Below are 18,109 nucleotides of genomic sequence, written 5' to 3'. Positions count from 1 at the left end.
GCACGCTGAGGTTGGGAGGAGGACGGGGGATGCATGTAAGACATGCCCGCTCACCAGCTAGAGGACCTCCTGGTGTCATTTTCTTTTATTTTCAATTATAATGAAATACCCAGGTAACACCAGTAAAGTAAAAGTTTCCTTTCTGACCCTGTATCCCAAAAGATTAGGAGCTCACTCTGGTGGTGTGCTGGGCTATGCATTGGGCTGTTACCCACAATCAAAGGTTCAAACGCATCAGTTGCTCCTTTGGAGAAATGTGAGGCTGTAAATTTCTGAAAAGATTTAAATTCTCAGAAACTCAAGAGGGCAGTACTGTTTTGTCCTTGTAAGGTTGCTATGAGTCATAATTAATTCCATGGCAGTGATTTTTTTTTTGAGATCCGAATAGGTAACCAGTATTATTAATAGCTTGTTGGGCATATTCTTACAGTTGTTTTAAAATTTATTTTCATACATACAAATTTACCTGTAGAAATGTTTTGTTTTATCATTTTTTCACATATCTGTTGTATTTATTTTACATTCATCTACAGTAGAAATACCTTCATCCATGTATCACATGACTATCAGTGATTATATAATTATTAAGGTTGTAATTATTTTATTGATGACTATTGTGATTTCTGTTGGTTTTACTGCAGACAACAGTATAATTAACAGCATTTCAAATGTTTCTTAGAGTCCCTGGCGGTGATTTAGGGTCTGTATTTAAATATCAAGAAGGAATTTGGGCTGGGTAAAAGGGTTTGTACATAATACTTACTGACAGACTACCTGAGGGCCTCTATCCCATCGTCTTTGTATAAAATTAGCAATTTCTTCAGTGTTTTTATAATTGATCAATATGCTAAAATTTTGATCATGTGAAGTGAAATCCTCTTATTTTTCATTTTTCTAACTACTAATTAGGCTAAACAGCTTACACGTTTTTTGGTCACCTATATTTTTCAATGACTTGCCTTTTTTGTACTTTAGTTTTCTATTGAATTGCTTACATTAAGGGGAAAAAACCTAAAGGAGTTCTCCCTCCATGCCCCCAGCACACTCATCAGTATCAGGGTTAGATAGCATGAGTGGTTGGTTAGCCATGCTCATTTGGTTAGAGCGGTGTTAAATAAGTTACAAGTATTTTCTCCCAGGTTTTAGTTTTTTTTTTTTAAATTTTCACAAAAGGTGCAATGCAGAGACTAAGGGTTCCTGCATACTCACCTGCAGTTTCAGTAGCCTCTGACCATTTTAGATTGCGGTGGGGAAGGTGAGCCATAAAGCCCCTATCCTAGCCTATGGGGAGGACTATGAGGCTTAGCCTCCCGTAAGCGTTTACAGTTTACAGTCTCAGAAACCGCGGGAATGCGCAGCTCTGCTGTGCCCTAGAGTCTCTGTGAACTGGAGTTGACTGGACAGTAGTAGGCTTGCTCTGTGTTTTCCCAGATTATAAAGAGAGTGTTTGGGAAAAGTTATGGCTTTGGGGTTTGAATGGAGCGTCATTGAAAACTTTTAATGGATTTTTCGAAGTGACACCTTTCTGTAGGAAACTTAAAAAAATAAAGGAGGGAATGAATGAAAACCACAATCCTAGCACACTACTGTATGGAGCAAAATTAAGAGTCATGGTGTTTTTCGATGTAAATTATAAACATTTTTAAATCATTTTATTGGGAACTCGTACAATTCTTATAGATTAAAACATTTTAAGTCATACTGTACCAGAATTTTTATAAATACTTTTAAGAAGAGGAAGTCCATTCTTTAAAGGAAGTTTAGGCGTACCTTTAAATTGTGAACAATTTGGAAGGTATCAGGTTCAAAGTCTGCCCCCAGCCGATCTTCACCTGGTGGCCACGCCGAGAGGTGGCTCTTGGTGCCTGAAGATGCACGACGCCAGGTCCCGACGCTTGGCCGCGCCGGCCTGCGCGGGGCGTCGGCTGGGCGGACGTCGCCACGGCTGCAGCGCCCCCTGGTGGCTGCCACCGGAGGGCCGCACTCGGCCGTGGGCGGGGCGGGGCGCGGTGTCCCAGGCCGCCGGCGGGCTCCCCCGGGCTCGCCCTCCAGCACTCTGAGTTCGCATCCGGCCCTCACGCGGTTTCCAAGATGCTCTCTGGTCCAACACCCCTGTCGGCCGCTCGGACGCGCTGGCTGGGCGTCCGACACTGCGTAGAGTTTAGGGGCGAGGGTGCCGGGGGCGCCGCATCCCTGAAGGGCAGGCCGAGGCGCGAAGTGCCTCGGGGGCGTGTTGCCCACCCCTGGCTCGTTTGGCGCCGGCTCCCTTCTGGGGCTCTTTGGAGACGTTTGGGACTTCCGGTGCTGGCCCCTGGTCGGTCCGTGACCGGCGGCGTCAGTGGCGGGCGGGCTGTGGTCAGGGTCGGCCCCGAGGGGTGCCTTCGCGAACGGGGCGCAGCCCTTTAAACTTGGTCTCGTGAACTTTCGGGGTGTGGCCGCGGCCTCGCCTCTCCTCTCCCAGCAGCTGGCCCTTCCTTCCCGACGCGGCCGAGCCATGAGCCGGGAGGGCCCGGGGACCCCGCTGGTGGTGGAAGTGATCCGAGGTGAGGCCGGGGCGCCCCCTCCCCGCTCCCCTCCCCCCGCACCCTGGGTTTAAAGGGCGCCGGGCTGGGGAAGCCCGGGCGCAGGCATGGAGGGTTTCCACCGCCGGGGCGGGGGTCCTGGGACGCCCGACCCCGGCCGCGGGCTCCTGCGTCCACTGACGGGTGGGCAGTGGGAACGCGCCCATGGGCACGGGGGTCAGAGGGCCGCATAGCGGGGGACCCAAAGCCCCGCCTTCCATTGGCGTGTTGGTGGTTGCAGAAACTCTCGTTGAATTTGCTAGGAAATGAATACCTCGTGACTTGAATGACAGACTAAACAATTTTTAAAAATCACATTGCAGAGAAAGGATGCCCGCTGGTGTTCATTCTCTTTTTACTCCACATTATGTGTGTGCGATTATATTTTTATGAGGCAAGCTAAGGGTAAGGTATTCTAGCTCTACTAGTATGATGGCTAACTATTGCGGATGGCATCATTTTGTTGATAAAATTTTTGGCAACTCTTTTTAGGGCAGAAGGGTGGAGGTTCCGAGCATTACTACCCACTACCCTCCTGGTTACTTGTCTCCAGACCACAGTCATGAGCGCACGATCACCTCATCGCTTAGACACGTCTCCTTGACGCCGATTATAGAAACAAGAATAGTGATTATGAATCACAGAGAAAGTGGTGATCCCTAGGAACAGTTTAAACATGGTTTGTTGTTGAGGTTCTGTAAATGTTGATTTTGGGGCAATTAGCAATTTTAAGAATATAATTTTTCTTTTATTTGGCTTCAGGATGAGTTGAATACACATTATAGCAAAAAACACAAGCTTAATTTAAGGTTGATGATTAGCCGTATTATAATACATGCTCTCATTTGCAAAAATTTCCTACTCCAGGGAAACTAAAATTTATGATGAGAGGTTCCTCCACAAAACAAACCATACTGGTTACTTGAAAAGTCATTGAAATTTATAGTTAAAGGCAATTACTTCTTTAAATAATTTTTTCATAGCTATGATGAACCACTGGAATATTTTTAAATTATCCATCGCTACCCCACCCACAAATAAAAATTTGAGTTACTCTGAAAAGAGTTGCATCATGATATATGAAATGCTTTTATTTAATAAAGTGAAGGAAGGAACATTACAATTTTTCCATTTCAGATCGCCTTTGTTTTGCCATTCTCTACAGTAGACCAAAGAGTGCGTCAAACCTACATTATTTCTGCATAGATAACGAACTTGAATATGAGAAGTGAGTATTAACTTGCTTTTCTAAAGATTGAGGACTTTATATTTTTTCCTGGACTTTTCTTTTAAAAAAAATTTAATAAATCACTTTACTGGGGGCTCATACAGCTCTTATAACAATCCATACATCAATTATATCAAGCACATTTGTATATATTGCCCTCATCATTTCCAAAACATTTTCTTTCCACTTGAACCCTTGGTATCAGCTCTTTTTTCCCTCCCTCCTCCACTTTCCTACCCTCATGACTCCTTGAAAAAATATAAATTATTATTGTTTTCGTATCTTTACACTGTCTGCTGTCTCCTTTAACCCATGTTTCTGTTGAGTACTCTGTATTTTGAAAACTGGAGGTAATGTTTTATAAATAGGATAGACTTGGAAAATTACAAATTTGTTAGTTGAAATTTGTAGGATACTATTTTTTTAAACTCCTGGTAATAAAATATATCCCTAAGAGGGAAAATATTGAAATGGAAGCCTCCTTAAATTGCAGCACGTGTGTTTGACATTCTAATAGTTTGCACTGCAAAAGAACTCCAGACTACCTTACTAAAGTAAGACCATGTTTTTTGTCTTCTTTTACAATGGAAAAATATGTTTAAAAAACCCCAGCTTTTTTATTTTGAAGGTATTTTCATTTTATATAAATCAAGAATTTAACTAATTACATTTTATAGAGGTTTGCCAGAATAGCTTTTTTTCATGAATCAGGCAGTAACTTTATGCTTTATGATATATTAATTTGGTATGTACTTATCTTAATCTGACCTGTAATCTCACAAAAGCACTTATATTTAAAGCACATAGAATATACATATGCATTTTTGTTTTTCATTTTTAAAGCTTCTACGCAGATTTTGGACCACTCAATCTGGCAATGGTTTACAGATATTGTTGCAAGATAAATAAGAAATTAAAGGTAAATTTTTTTTTAACTTAAGATTTGCCTTAAGTAATCCATCTTGGTGTGGTCATTAGTTTTCAGTGCAGTTGTATTTAGGATATATGTGGTTTTGGTTTTTGTTTTGTTTTATAAAGTCATAGTGTATAAATTTATTTGTCTCTCAGAGTTTTGATTACACAAGTTAAGTGTGGCCATTTAGGTTGGTGATATTGAAAATAATCAAAATATCCAATGTGGAAATTGGGTAATCCAGTAGCTCTCTTACTATCTCGCCTAATGAAACGGACACCCAGCTATAGGAACTCATCCTTTGATTTGATCATTGTTCTGCCTCCCTTTCCCCTCGATCGAGTGCTGCCTAGCACCTCCACTGTGATCTTGAAACGTTCATGACTTTTTACCATGACCCTTTGCCCGTATCACTAATGAGCAAGAAAAACAAAGGCAACCCCACTATCTGTAAGGTGCTGTCACTGAGTTGCAGAAGTACATTTCTGTGTTATAACTTAGACCGCATTCATTTGTGGGGAAAAAAAAGAAAATTAAATTATTGGCCATGCCCAATATGAAGTAGTTATTCTAAGAAGTTCCAATTTAGTCACTACAAAAATTAATTTGGGAGTAGGTGCTTTTAAAAAACTTTATTCAAAGAATTTTATATGTGTTTTTAAAATACACTTTTAAAAATTGTGAAATATCACATACTTCCCAAGTGTTTCATTCACATTGATTTATCACAAAGTACACATTTACACCATCACACAGGACAGGAAATAAAAATAATTTCCTCGAAACTATTATCCTGTTGCCATAGTTCATGTTAGCTGTTTCTCATAACCCCCTTTCCTCACCCTATTTTGTTCAGGTGATTTTTTTTGAAGTTTATCTTTTTCTAGAGGGACGTTTATTGTGTTTTAGGTAAGAGCTTATACCGTACATTATTTTCCCATTCAAAAATTGATACATAAATGATGTTGTGATGTAGGTTGCTGCCCCGGCACTGTGTCAGCACCTTCCCACCTGCACCCTCCGCTTCCTGTTGGCCCTCTGGTTCCCCTTCTCCACTTTGCTCTGGAGCACAAGCTGTCCTGGAATTTTATATGCTTGATTAATCTAAGAACACATTCTTCACATGTGTTACAGTTTATAGGTCAATGCATTATTGTCTCTGAAACTTGACCTCTGGGTGTGGCTTCACTTGTAGTTTGAAAGGAGAGCTTAGGTCAGTAGTTGGGAGTTCTTCCTGTCTTTATCAATCCTATAAGTCTAGTCTTTAGTCTTGATTTTGAGTTTTATTCTACATTTTCCTCCCACTTTAACCAGGATCTTCTATCATGTCCCTCCTAGAGTGATTGGTAGGTAGGCACCATTTAGTTTTTCTGGTCTCTAGCTAGAGAACTGCTCTGCTTTCTGTGGGCCATGAGTCTAATTGCTTCCTTGAGTCTTTGGTTCCCTTCAGTTACCTTTTCCCCTCTGAGTGAAGAGATCAATAGTTATATCTTAGGTGACTTAATGTAAGACCCTGAATGCTACTCACCAAGTTAGAATGTAGACCGTTGTTTATGAATTGTGTAAGGTCGGTTAACTTACATGTCCCTGAGACTATGGTGCTTAGCTTTTGAACACAGTGAGTTAGTGGGGCGAGGTGTTTGGATCAGTGTGAGGAGTTTCCATAACTGTCCCCTAGGTGCTCTGTTATTGAGATCACTGCCATCGATTTGATGCCAACTCAGAGCAACCCTATGGGACAAGATAGAATTACTCCTGTTACTTTCTGAGACTGTCACCCTTTATGGGAGTAGAAAGCCTCATCTTTTCTGCCTGCTCTATGATATGTATGAACAGATATGTAACACATGTTCTCTTTCCTTAGTAACCTTCAAACAAGGTTGCTTTCTTTGTATAAGCCTATTCTTTACTTTCTATAAAAGTGGCTTTATATAAGATTTGTTCTTTTATAATCAACTTATGTCGCTCAGCATAATGCCCTCCAGATTCATCCAAGTTGTGTTCCATGGACTCATCCCTCTTCTTTGTCATTGTATTCTCTATTGCATACATGTACCACATTTGTCCATGTATGTGTCGATGGACATGTATATTGTTTACAGCTTTTTGCAGTTGTGAGTAATACAGCACTGGGCATTGATGTGCATATTCCGTGGTACTCTTCTTATTGCTCTAGGATAGGTATCTAAGAGTGGGATGGTTAGGTGATAGGGTGTTTCTATTTTTAGCTTTCTGCAGAAGTGTCATACCGTGTTTCGTAGTGGTTGTACCATTTTGAAATTCCACTAGCAGTGTATGTGGGTTGCTAGGAGTTGAGATTAATTCCATAGCAGTGAAGACTTTCGGGGTTATTCAGTTAACAAGGAAAAAAGACTTCCCTAGAGTTTGAACACAGAGTGGCCTATGCTTGTGCTGCTTCATGGCTGTTTGTAAATTAGCTTGGATCTCTTACTTCATGTAAACAACTAATGGGAAATGTGTAGACATTTATCAGTGAAACACTGTTACCGGACTCACAGATGTCAAAGAACACATGCTGAGTCTGTCCAGGTCTTTACCTTTCCCGGGATCCATTTCCACCGAAGTTAAAGAAGTACTGCTGGGGGTGGGCGTGGGGATAAGTGCTAACAAATCGTGTATTCCTTTATTATTAACTTCTAGATGCTTAAAAAATTTGTACATATCCTTTTTATTTTTAACCTTTAAATTATATAATCTACTTGTAAATATATGTACATCTCTGTTATGTCTACATGCTGACTATAAAGTAATGGAATTTTCCACTCACTTCAAAAATTCCCCTTATACATGGGTAATTATCATCTAGAATATTAGTTAATCACCCAGAAGGGTCCCACTAAAGGCCATTTTCAATTCCTGTCTCTGAACCAATACTTCAGGGTTACTTACTCTCCTGGCATCTAACTGTGGATTGTGTTTGCCTGTGCTTGTTTATCCACTCATTTACAATAAAATTCACGTCACATAGAATTAACCCTATAAGGTACACCCTTCAGTTGTACAGCCATCATCTCTAGTTTCCAAACATTTTCATCATTCCAAAAGGAAATTTGGTATCCATTATAGGTACTCTTACGGGTAAATACTCTTACTTATTTGTACTTAAAAATCTCTTATGAATAACCCCAATTCTTTGTTATTTACCCATAATTGGTGAGTTATATGTTAATTCTGTTTACCTTTATGAAGAACTTCCAACTTTTTCCCCACAGCATTGGGCTGCTAACCACAAGGTTAGCATTCCCTAACTACCAGCTGCTCTTGAGAGAAAGATAAGACTACTTTCGGAAAGGTTTATAGCCTTGAAAACCCACAGTTGTATTCTGCCCTGGAGGATTGCTAGGAGTCAGAATAGACTGGATGGCAGTGAGAGAGGCCAGCAGGTTTCAATTTTCCCACAATCTTCTCTCATGCTTACATTTTCTGTGTTTATAGTGATCTCAGTGGCTGTAAATAATCTGATTTTAATTGTAAGGTGTTGGGAATGGATTTTTTTTTAATTGAACAGTAGTGAAAGGAAGGAGGAAGTTAGCTCCCAACGTTTTTTTCCTCTTGTGTATTCTTTCAGAAGCAGTCTATGCTTTTAACATGCTTGTGTTCATATGATCTTTACTCTTTAATAAGGATATTATCTTCTCTGAGAAGATACATGTGTTAGCCTTTACTGAAATTTCCAAAATTGTAGGAACATAAAGCATTTATTTAGCGGAGCTATTTTTTTCTCTCCTTGTCACAATAGTTTACGTTGCAGTTTGGGGGAGCAAAGTTATTGTTTCTATGTTCTTGCTAATATGAATACTTATACATTGTGATAATTCAAATTTATTTTTCAAATAAAATAAAACTTTTATAAACTGGAAATTAGAAGGAAAATACTAACTGTTACTCACTTTTATTCAGTCCATTACAATGATTAGGAAGAAAATTATTCATTTTACTGGCTCTGATCAGCGAAAACAAGCAAATGCTGCGTTCCTTGTGGGATGTTATATGGTAAGTACTTTGTTTTTCAAACAGGTACACAACAGTGGCACTTTACATTTGCAGCTGGGGTTTTGGAATTAAATTTTCTGCCAGAATGTCTTGATTTCCTTCCCGTAGAATATGTTTAGCTTTTTGAAAATTAAATTGACCAACTATTTTGAAAAAAGTTCTGTTATAACTTCAGGTTAGATAGTAATGCCTTCCCACAGCAGTGTTTTATTGATACATGGTCCATTTAGTGAGCTGTAAAAGCATTTTCGTGGGATCAAAACAATATAGATTTAAAAAAAATAAAGGAATAGAAAATAGCATAATGTGCCACATGGTGTAAGAGTACGTTGAAACTCAAACTCAGGCAGTTTTTCCTAAAAATGTGGTTAAGGGCATCTCTGTTCTTTTCCTCTAAACATCTAGCAGGATGTGTTTTGGCAATGCTGGAGGAATGTGGATTACCTGCTATGTATGGTTATGCCATTAAATGCTCTTATCGGGATCATTCAAAGTATGCTTCAGTATAGCCAGTATTTACATAAGGATTATGACTTTAATTTATTGACAAATATAATGAAAAAGCTTTGCTTTTTAAGGAGTAAGATTTTGTCTAGTGCCTACTCAATCAGTTTTTCCAGTCTTTTTGGTGGTAAGAAAGCTTGCTACTCAAAAAAAAAGAAAAAAGAAAAAGAAAGCTAGTTGCTTTATTCAGTGGAGAATAGTTGGTAGATGTATCTCCCATCATATATACATATCTCTTAGGTAAAAAGGGTCATTTTCAGAGCTTTTAAGATGGACATTTCCCCCCAACTTGCCACTTAATTCTATCACATCCTCTGGCTTATGGTTTGAAAAGGAGCCCTGAAGGCATAGTGGGCGATGTGTTTGGATGCTAGCCACAAAGTCAGTGGTTTGAAACCACCAGCTAGCTAGCTGCTCCATGAGAGAAAGATGAGACTCCCCACTATAAAGGTATACAATCTCAGAAGCCCACAGGGACAGCGCTTTGCTATCCTATAGGGTCGCTAGGAATTGGAATTGACTCAATGGCAGTAAGTTTGGTTTGGTTTTTATAGACTAATCATCTGGAATGTATAGATTACACCAAAAGTTAATGAAATTGCACCTCGAATTTGTATCATTTTGCCCTACCAAGGTTTATCATTAACAACAATGATTAAAGTCTTTTTGATTTAATTTAGTTTCTTGTTTGTGTTCAAAAAAGTAATTAAAAAAAAGTAATTAAGAAAAGTTTCTGTGATAACTTAAAGTTGTATAATGATCATTCCTTAAAGTATGAAACATTTTAGATTACGATTTATAATGATATATGCTTATCCAGATTTTATTGCTTGTGTCTTCATCTCTTCTGATGTTTCACTACAATAATAACAACAACAACAAAAACCAACACATACAAACTAATCAAAAACTGCTCAAAGGACCTGTGCAGGATCTCAGGAAAGAATAAGAGAATGTGGGATATGCCCTGTGTAACTGGGCATCTAGTCCTATTATGTCAGCAGTCGCTGGAGAAAGGAATCCGTAGATTTGAGTAAGTAATGACAGCTTTACCAAAAAAAGAATACAGCTAGAGTTCCTGGGTCCTTAGAGGTATAAAGGGGACCCTCGTGACCACTAGAGAAGGAGCTTTTGGCCTGGCAGATTGTTGGAACCCTTCTTTCTCTTGCCCAGTACACCATGCAAGGGAGAAGCTGGGTGGCTGGAACCAGTCCAGCTAAGGAAAGTGCTCCTGAGCATAACTCTCAAAGCAGTCCGTCTGTCTCGGCTGCTTTGGGCTAATTCATTGTGTGTGGGGTGATGGGCTCTATCAAGAAGGTAGAACCTCGAGGTCCCAGAATCTTGAACAACACCGTAGAAAGTAGTAATAAACATGGTGATAAATCAATGCCTGCAAAAAAACAAAACACTTGATAATTTTATAAATGAATCTTTAAGAAAAAAAATTTAACTAGTAGAAGGAATATAACTCCTTGACAGATCTACTGAAATTTTGTTTGCGTATTTGTTCTCAGTTTGGGATTGACTTTTTAACTTTATTTGTGGTTGTACTTTGGTCTATGGAAATTTATTTTCCTGTAATTAAATCTATTACGTGTGTTTGTGTGTATGTATGTATGTTTAGAATTTCCTCTCCACTTCCAGGGTTTTATACTGTTAGGTTGGTACCGATTTGATTGGTTAGGTAATTTGAACCTGAGCTCATTCCTCTGATCAGTTAAAAATCAATTTGGCAGGAAAATTACAGTTCTTGGTGGTAACAAGTCTTTGAGCCATGACTCACCCGCTAACGTTTGGGTTTGGAGGTGTAATGATACTGGACGAGGAAACAGGAGAAAAACTTTTAAGGCAAAGGGACTTTATTAATAGTAGAAAAAGAGTATCAAGATACAATATGACAACCTCAAAATATGTACAAAGGTTGCTTCCTGTAAGAAAGGGAAGTTGCTCTGATCTGAAGGACATTAATGAAATCCCCTTAGATTATAGAGATGGCTGAGAATTCTCTATCCATTATCTGTGTCCCTGATAATCTTTTGAGTTAAGGAACTTTTTATTCCTTAATAAATAGGCTTGTTAGTGACTGACTCAGATGGTGGTATGGAACTGTTAAAACAAAAATACAGAGGAAGAATCTTGAGGAAAGAAGGTTTCCAAATGGACTAATATTCCAAATATTTATCTGCCTTTTTAAGACCTTTGAAAAAATTTCTCTGTCGATCTTTGTATACATGTAAGGGCATAACATGGAAAGAAGAGCGGGTATGAGTAAATTTAGAACTTCCACTTTTTCATCTTAAAAACAAGTGAGAATTTACAGATATTTAAAATAGGAGTTGACATGCCTCATTTAATCCTTTGTTAGCTGGCTATATATCATATTTGGTATAGAAAGTGACTTCAGCTTTCTAATCTGTATTTCAAAGTATTGCATGTTATGTGGCATGGTAAGTAGTTTTACCAGTTTAATCATCTGAAATGATAGCATCTTTGGTTATGAATTACAGTGAGACTAAATTGTTTTGTGTGTACCGCAATAAGAACATAAGATAATTGAGTTATTCATATGTATATACACACACGTACACACTTTCCCGATAGAAGTGTGAGACACCCGGGTGGCTGAAGCCTGTGGAGTCGGCAGGGGCAAGTACAGGGGTAGCAGTCGCACTGCTGTGCTGCAGAGCTTGCAGGTCATTAGCTTTGGCCAGCCACAAAACATGCGGAGCCTCCAGGGAAGACGGAGAGTGGGTTGGGAAGAGGGAACCCATTACAAGGATCTACATGTGACCTCCTCCCTGGGGGATGGACAACAGAAAAGGGGGTGAAGGGAGACATTGGACAGGACAAGATATGACAAAATAATAATTTATAAATTATCAAGGGCTCATGAGGGAGGGGGAAAAAAAGAGGACCTGATGCAAAGGGCTTAAGTGGAGAGCAAATGCTTTGAAAATGATGAGGGCAATGAATGTATAGATGTGCTTTACACAATTGATGTATGTATGGATGGTGATAAGAGTTGTATGAACCCCTAATAAAACACTTAAAAAATAAAAACATCTGGAGCCTCAAACAAAACAAATTTTTTCAAGTCTGCCAAAATCTTCCTCTTCTAGAGATAGAATTTAACTCCGAGATGATAAAATTGGAGGCAGCTTAATACTGGGTATAAGCCAGACTATCAATAAAGAAAAAAAAAAGCCCAGTGGTCAATAAAGAAAGAAGCAGTAGCTGCTCATCATGAATTATACTCTTGAAAAGCCACCCAGATAAAGGAGAATCTCCTTACACAGCAGCCCAGATCAGTGAAGCTAAAAGTTTACTAGGTCAAGCTAAAAAATCAAGTAGCTATATGATGAATTTTAAAGTGTGTAATAGTTAAGTATGAATAAACACTATATAAAGTACATACTAGTTTTTTTATTTTATTACAAAATCTGAATAATTTTATTAAGTAAGTTTACTCACCTGTTCTCTGACAAATCAGTGGTCGGTTTATTTGCATATGACACCAAGAAAATTTTGGAGTATTTATCTTGTCATTTCAAATGAGATTTTAAGTGTACAAGTAAGTTCTTTCCGAAACATTCATGATTAGAGCATTTTGAAAAAGAGAAGCTTGAACCTTTGTTTCTATCCTTTTGTTAAAAATGATGTCATGTATAAAACTATCTAAATTTTGGGAAATTTAAATATTTCCTTTTAAAAATAAAATACCATTTTATAATTACAGAAGCAGGACTTATATACATTATATCTTTAATGTTTCCTGATTCATGGTTACCACAGGTGTTACAGAGTAAAACTGCTCATGGGTTTTACTGGATTTGACATTTATGGAAGCACATTTCAAAATTTTAAGAAAATATTCATAGTAGATGTTACATCATATCAGAAAACGTAGTAACTGAATTAACATGAATGATTCTAAGAATGGTCATTGGATTAGGTGCTAACTATTCGATCTCTCTAATGCATAGTTTTCTCCATAAAATTTAAAGCTTTTAATTTAATAACATTTAAAAAATTTTAATCTTACCATTTATTATTTTTAACTTAATATTTTAAAGTGGTGTTATTTTAGTACTATTTATAGGTACAGTTCTCCATCCAACCATTTTAAACAAACTGCTCAAATTAATATTTCTACTCACTCATTGCCACTGAGTTGATTCTGACACTTAGTGACACACAGTGATTGTACCACTATGAGAGGAGAAAGCCTCAGCTTTCTTACACAAAGCAGCTGCTTGTTTCGAACTGCTGACCTTGCATATTTCAGCCCAATGCGTAACTGAGGAAATCTTTTTACTAGGATATGCTCCAGGTTATGCTTTGGTTCTGGTAGACTTGCTTTAATTTTCTTCAATTTCAACTTGAACCTACATATGAGCAATTGATGGCCAGTTCCAGAGTCAGGCCCTGGCTTTGTTTTAGTTGATGTTGAGCTTCGCCATGGTCTTTTATGCAAAGGTAGTCAATTTGATTTCTTTTATTCTGTCTGAAGAAACCCATGTGTATAGTTGTCTTTTGTGTTGTTGAAAACAGATATTACTGAGGAATTCTTGCCAAATCTTATCTTGCAATCTTCACCTTCATTTCTATCACCAAGGCTGTATTTTCCAACTACTATTCCTTCCTCTTTGTTTCCAAGTTTTGTGTTCCAATTGCCAATAACTGTCAATGCTATTTTGATTGCCTGTGTGATCTATTTTGCCAACTGAAGATGTTGGTAAAATTCTTCAGTCTCTCTTGCTTTGAATATTGTGCTGACTGAATTTCCTTGTATGTAGATAGCTATCATCCTATCAAAGACAACATTGTACTTCAAGATAGATCTTGAACTCTTTTTTGAGATGAACGCAACATCATTTCTCTGTAATTTGTCATTCCCAGCATAGTAAACCATGTGATTGTCTGATTCAAATGGCCACTTCAACTTATGAATGCCTAGGATATCAATCATGTTCCATTTAAGTTTTGATGACTTCTAATTTTTCTGGATTCATACTTTGTACATCCCAAGTTTCAACTATTAATTGATGTTTTCAGTGGTTTCTTTTCATTTTGAATCCTAATGGCTCTGTGCCAGTGTGTCTTTGTGGTTGACTCTACTTTGCGAAGGCAGCTCTTCCTCAGCCGTATTTTACGTACATTCCAACCAAAGGAGCTCATCTTCTGCCACTCTCTGACGGCGTTCCACTGCTGCTCATGAGGTTGCCAGTGTCTGACAATGTTCCACTGCTATCCAGAAGGTTTTCAGTGCCTAATCCTTTGAACTGGATTGCCTCTTCTGTCTTTGGTGTCAATTCTTATCTGGCGATTCTGCTGAAGCCTGCTCATTTTGGGGTGACCCTGCTGGTATTTGAAATACCAGTGGCATGGCTTCCAGCTTCACAGTAATACATAAGCCACCACAGTACAACAAACTGACAGATGAGTGGTAAGTATTTTGTAGTAGAGGTAATGTAATATATTAGCTCATTATTATATGTAACTAATAATTTTGTAATGCCAAAAAATGTAATGGGAATTTGAAGTTTGGGTTCAGACTGAGCTGGCTCTTAATTTCATTTAAGTTATTTGGCACAAATTAAGCATTCGCTAAATGTCAGTTTTGCTTTGCTCTTTCTGCTTCTGTTTACATGCTTTCTTGGACTTTATATCAGCTTTTTGAATAAGAAAATAACAACATTACCATTCTAATTGTTATCAATTTTGGTGGCCACTTATTAGCCCCAGAAATTCTGTTTTACTAGATTGCTTTGGTAATGCTTCTTGTATAGTTCTCCATTCAAAATGACTCGTTACTCTGGATTATCATCATTTTTCTTTCTTTTTTTTTTAGGTTTGGATTTTTGAAAAAAATTGTTGTAAATTAGGTAGAAACTCTAGGACAACATTACTGGTTAGGGATTTGTTAAATTGGTTTCTAATTGGGAAGTCTAATTGGTAATTGTTTTTTTTTAACATTTTATTAGGGGCTCCTACAACGCATCACAATCCATACATATACATACATCAATTGTATAAAGCATATCTGTACATTCCTTTCCCTAATCATTCTTAAAGCATTTGCTCTCCACTTAAGCCCTTTGCATCAGGTCTCCTTTTTTTTCCAATCCCTCCCTGCTCCCCCCTCCCCCCTCCCTCATGAGCCATTGATAATTTAAAGATTATTATTTTGTCATATCTTGCCCTATCCGGCGTCTCCCTTCACCCCCTTCTCTGTTGTCAGTCCCCCAGGGAGGAGGTCACTTGTAGATCCTTGTAATCGGTTCCCCCTTTCCAACCCACTCACCCTCCACTCTCCCAGCATCGCCCCTCACACGCCTGGTCCTGAAGGAATCATCCACCCTGGATTCCCTGTGCCTCCAGCTCCCATATGCACCAGTGTACAACCTCTGCTCTATCCAGTCCTGCAAGGTAGAATTCGGATCATGGTAGTAGTTGGGGTGGGGAGGAAGCATCCAGGATCTGGGGGAAAGCTGTCTTCTTTATCGGTACTACATCGCACCCTGACTGACTCATCTCCTCCCCTAGAACCCTCTGTGAGGGGATCTCCAGTGGCTGACAAATGGGCTTTGCGTCTCCACTCTGCACTTCCCTCTTCATTCATTATGGTATATATGTATATATATTTTTTGTTTGTTTGTTTGTTTTTGTTTTTTGGATGATGCCTTATACCTGATCCCTTTGGCACCTCGTGATCACACAGGCTGGTGTGCTTCTTCCATGTGGGCTTTGTTGCTTCTGAGCTAGATGGCCGCTTGTTCACCTTCAAGCCTTTAAGACCCCAGACACTATCTCTTTTGATAGCCGGACACCATCAGCTTTCTTCGCTACATTTGCTTATGCACCCGTTTGTCCTTGGCGATCCTATCATGGAGGTATGCAGCCAATGATATGATTTTTTGTTCTTTGATGCCTGATAACTGATCCCTTCGGGACCACGTGATCACACAGGCTGGTGTGTTCTTCCATGTGGACTTTGTTGCTTCTGAGCTAGATGGCCGCTTGTTTATCTTCAAGCCTTTAAGACTCCAGACACTATCTCTTTTGATAGCCGGACACCATCAGCTTTCTTCATCACATTTACTTGTTCACCCTCTTTGGCTTCAGCAGTTGTGTCGGGAGGGTGAGCATCATAGAATGCCAATTTAATAGCAGAAAGTATTCGTGCATTGAGGGAGTGCTTGAGTAGAGACCCAAGGTCCTTCCGCCACCTTAATACTAAACCTATAAATATAGACACATAGATCTATTTCCCCATCCTCATATATATATTTGCATGTACATGTCTTTGTCTAGTCCTCTAAATGCCCTTTGCCTCCTAGCTCTTTCTTCTATTTCCCTTGACTTTCCTCCTGACCCACTATCATGCTCTGTCCTCACCTGGGTTACAGCTATACCTCTTCTTTACGTAACCTTACCCTTGATCATTCCCTACTAGGCCTGCCACACACACACACACCCTTCACCACCAATTTGGGTCCCATGTTTTTCCCTTGTCCCTGGGTTTGTTAACACCACTTCCTTACCCCCCCCCACCACCCCCTATCCCAAGTCCTCCCGGAACTGTTGGTCCCATTGTATTTCCTCCAGATAGTTCATCCAGCCTGTCTTATTTAGACAGACCTGTGGAGATAATAACATGCACAAAAACAAGACAGAAGAAAACAAAGCATTAGTATACAACCAGACAACAAAACAACTGCAATAAACCACTGACAAAGAACAAAACAAAACACATCAAGAAAGAAAAGCTTGTAGTTAGTTCAAGGATCCTTTGCTGGCCCTTAGGAGTGTTTTCCAGTCCAGTCTGTTGGGGCACCACGGCCTGGCCCCGAAGTCCACTTTCAGCATTCCCTGGGGACCTTGCCGCTCCATTCCCTTGTTGTTCCGCTGCACCCCCCCCCCCCCCCCCCCGGTGCTTTGCCTCGGTGTAATAGTTCATCTTTTAAAATTTATATTGGAAATTATAATAGTGGTTGAGTTCTAGGAATACATTCACTGATCTGTGAGTTTCCTACTCATACCAACCATATTAGAACAGAGTAGAATTGCTCCATAGAGTTCCCAAAGCTATACATCTCTGGAAGCAAACTACCACATCTTTCTGCTGGGACTGGTAGGCTCACACTGCTGAGCCTTTTTTCTTAGCAGCTGAGCACTGGAGCATGTAGTCACTGTGCTGGTTCCTGGATTGCAATTAAATCAATGGTAACTAGGTTAGTTTTATAACAGTGCAAGCCCCGAAGCATTGTTTCCAATGTGCACTATATGCAATATATATGAGTGTGAGTTACTATATGTGGGAAATAAACATGGTAATTTGCTATTCGATGATAATATTTTCAACCTGTGTTGTTTTATAAAGTGCTTTAACTATTTTGGACCCAAAGTCGTCTACGGGTTTAAAGTGGCTATTTGTTGATGAGACCAGGAGAGAAGTTAAGATAAGAGGAGCAAAGGGGAATGAAGTTGGCAGCAATACATGAGGAAACAGCAAACAGCAAGCACCCTAGATGGGCTGCAGCCAAGTGGGATGATCAAAGTTTTGGGTTTTTTTTTAATTAATAAATAATCAAAGTTTTTCTACACTCTAGTCCCTGGGTGAATATACCTCCCAAGGTGTCTGTGAAAGGTAGGGAGGACAAACAGCCACCAGGCAACTGTAAATAGCAGTGAGGCATGAGATCATGTAAGAATGACTCTCTTTTAAAAAGCACTTGGCATAGGAAAGACTGTGCCATCTGGTTAACAGGTGAAAATAGTCATCAGAATATTCTGGAAACATTCTGACATTTCTTTTTTTTATATCATTTTTATTGGGGGCTTGTACAACTCTTACCAAAATCCATACATGCATCAGTTGTCTTGAGC

At 39.2% G+C, this 18,109-nt stretch overlaps 1 protein-coding gene across 8 annotated transcripts in view; it reads left to right on the top strand.

The window, feature by feature from the left end:
* CDC14B (cell division cycle 14B) overlaps window positions 1–18,109 on the top strand; it is a 103,404-nt gene that overhangs the window by 21,544 nt on the left and 63,751 nt on the right. For 5 of the 8 annotated variants that reach the window (XM_075549810.1, XM_075549812.1, XM_075549808.1 and 2 more), the window contains exons 2-4: window positions 3,699–3,789; window positions 4,633–4,708; window positions 8,624–8,716. In XM_075549810.1, the coding sequence (XP_075405925.1) occupies window positions 3,699–3,789; window positions 4,633–4,708; window positions 8,624–8,716 (260 nt within the window). Of the gene's footprint in view, window positions 1–2,075; window positions 2,544–3,698; window positions 3,790–4,632; window positions 4,709–8,623; window positions 8,717–18,109 lie in introns of those variants that run through there. The other 3 variants (XM_075549813.1, XM_075549811.1, XM_075549815.1) reach the window with 3 other exon arrangements.

This window comes from Tenrec ecaudatus, chromosome 5 (genome assembly GCF_050624435.1).
Source record: "Tenrec ecaudatus isolate mTenEca1 chromosome 5, mTenEca1.hap1, whole genome shotgun sequence".
Taxonomy (NCBI): Eukaryota; Metazoa; Chordata; class Mammalia; order Afrosoricida; family Tenrecidae; genus Tenrec; species Tenrec ecaudatus.
The sequence above is the reverse complement of the archived record's forward strand: the minus strand, read 5'-3'. Positions and strand labels throughout refer to the sequence as shown.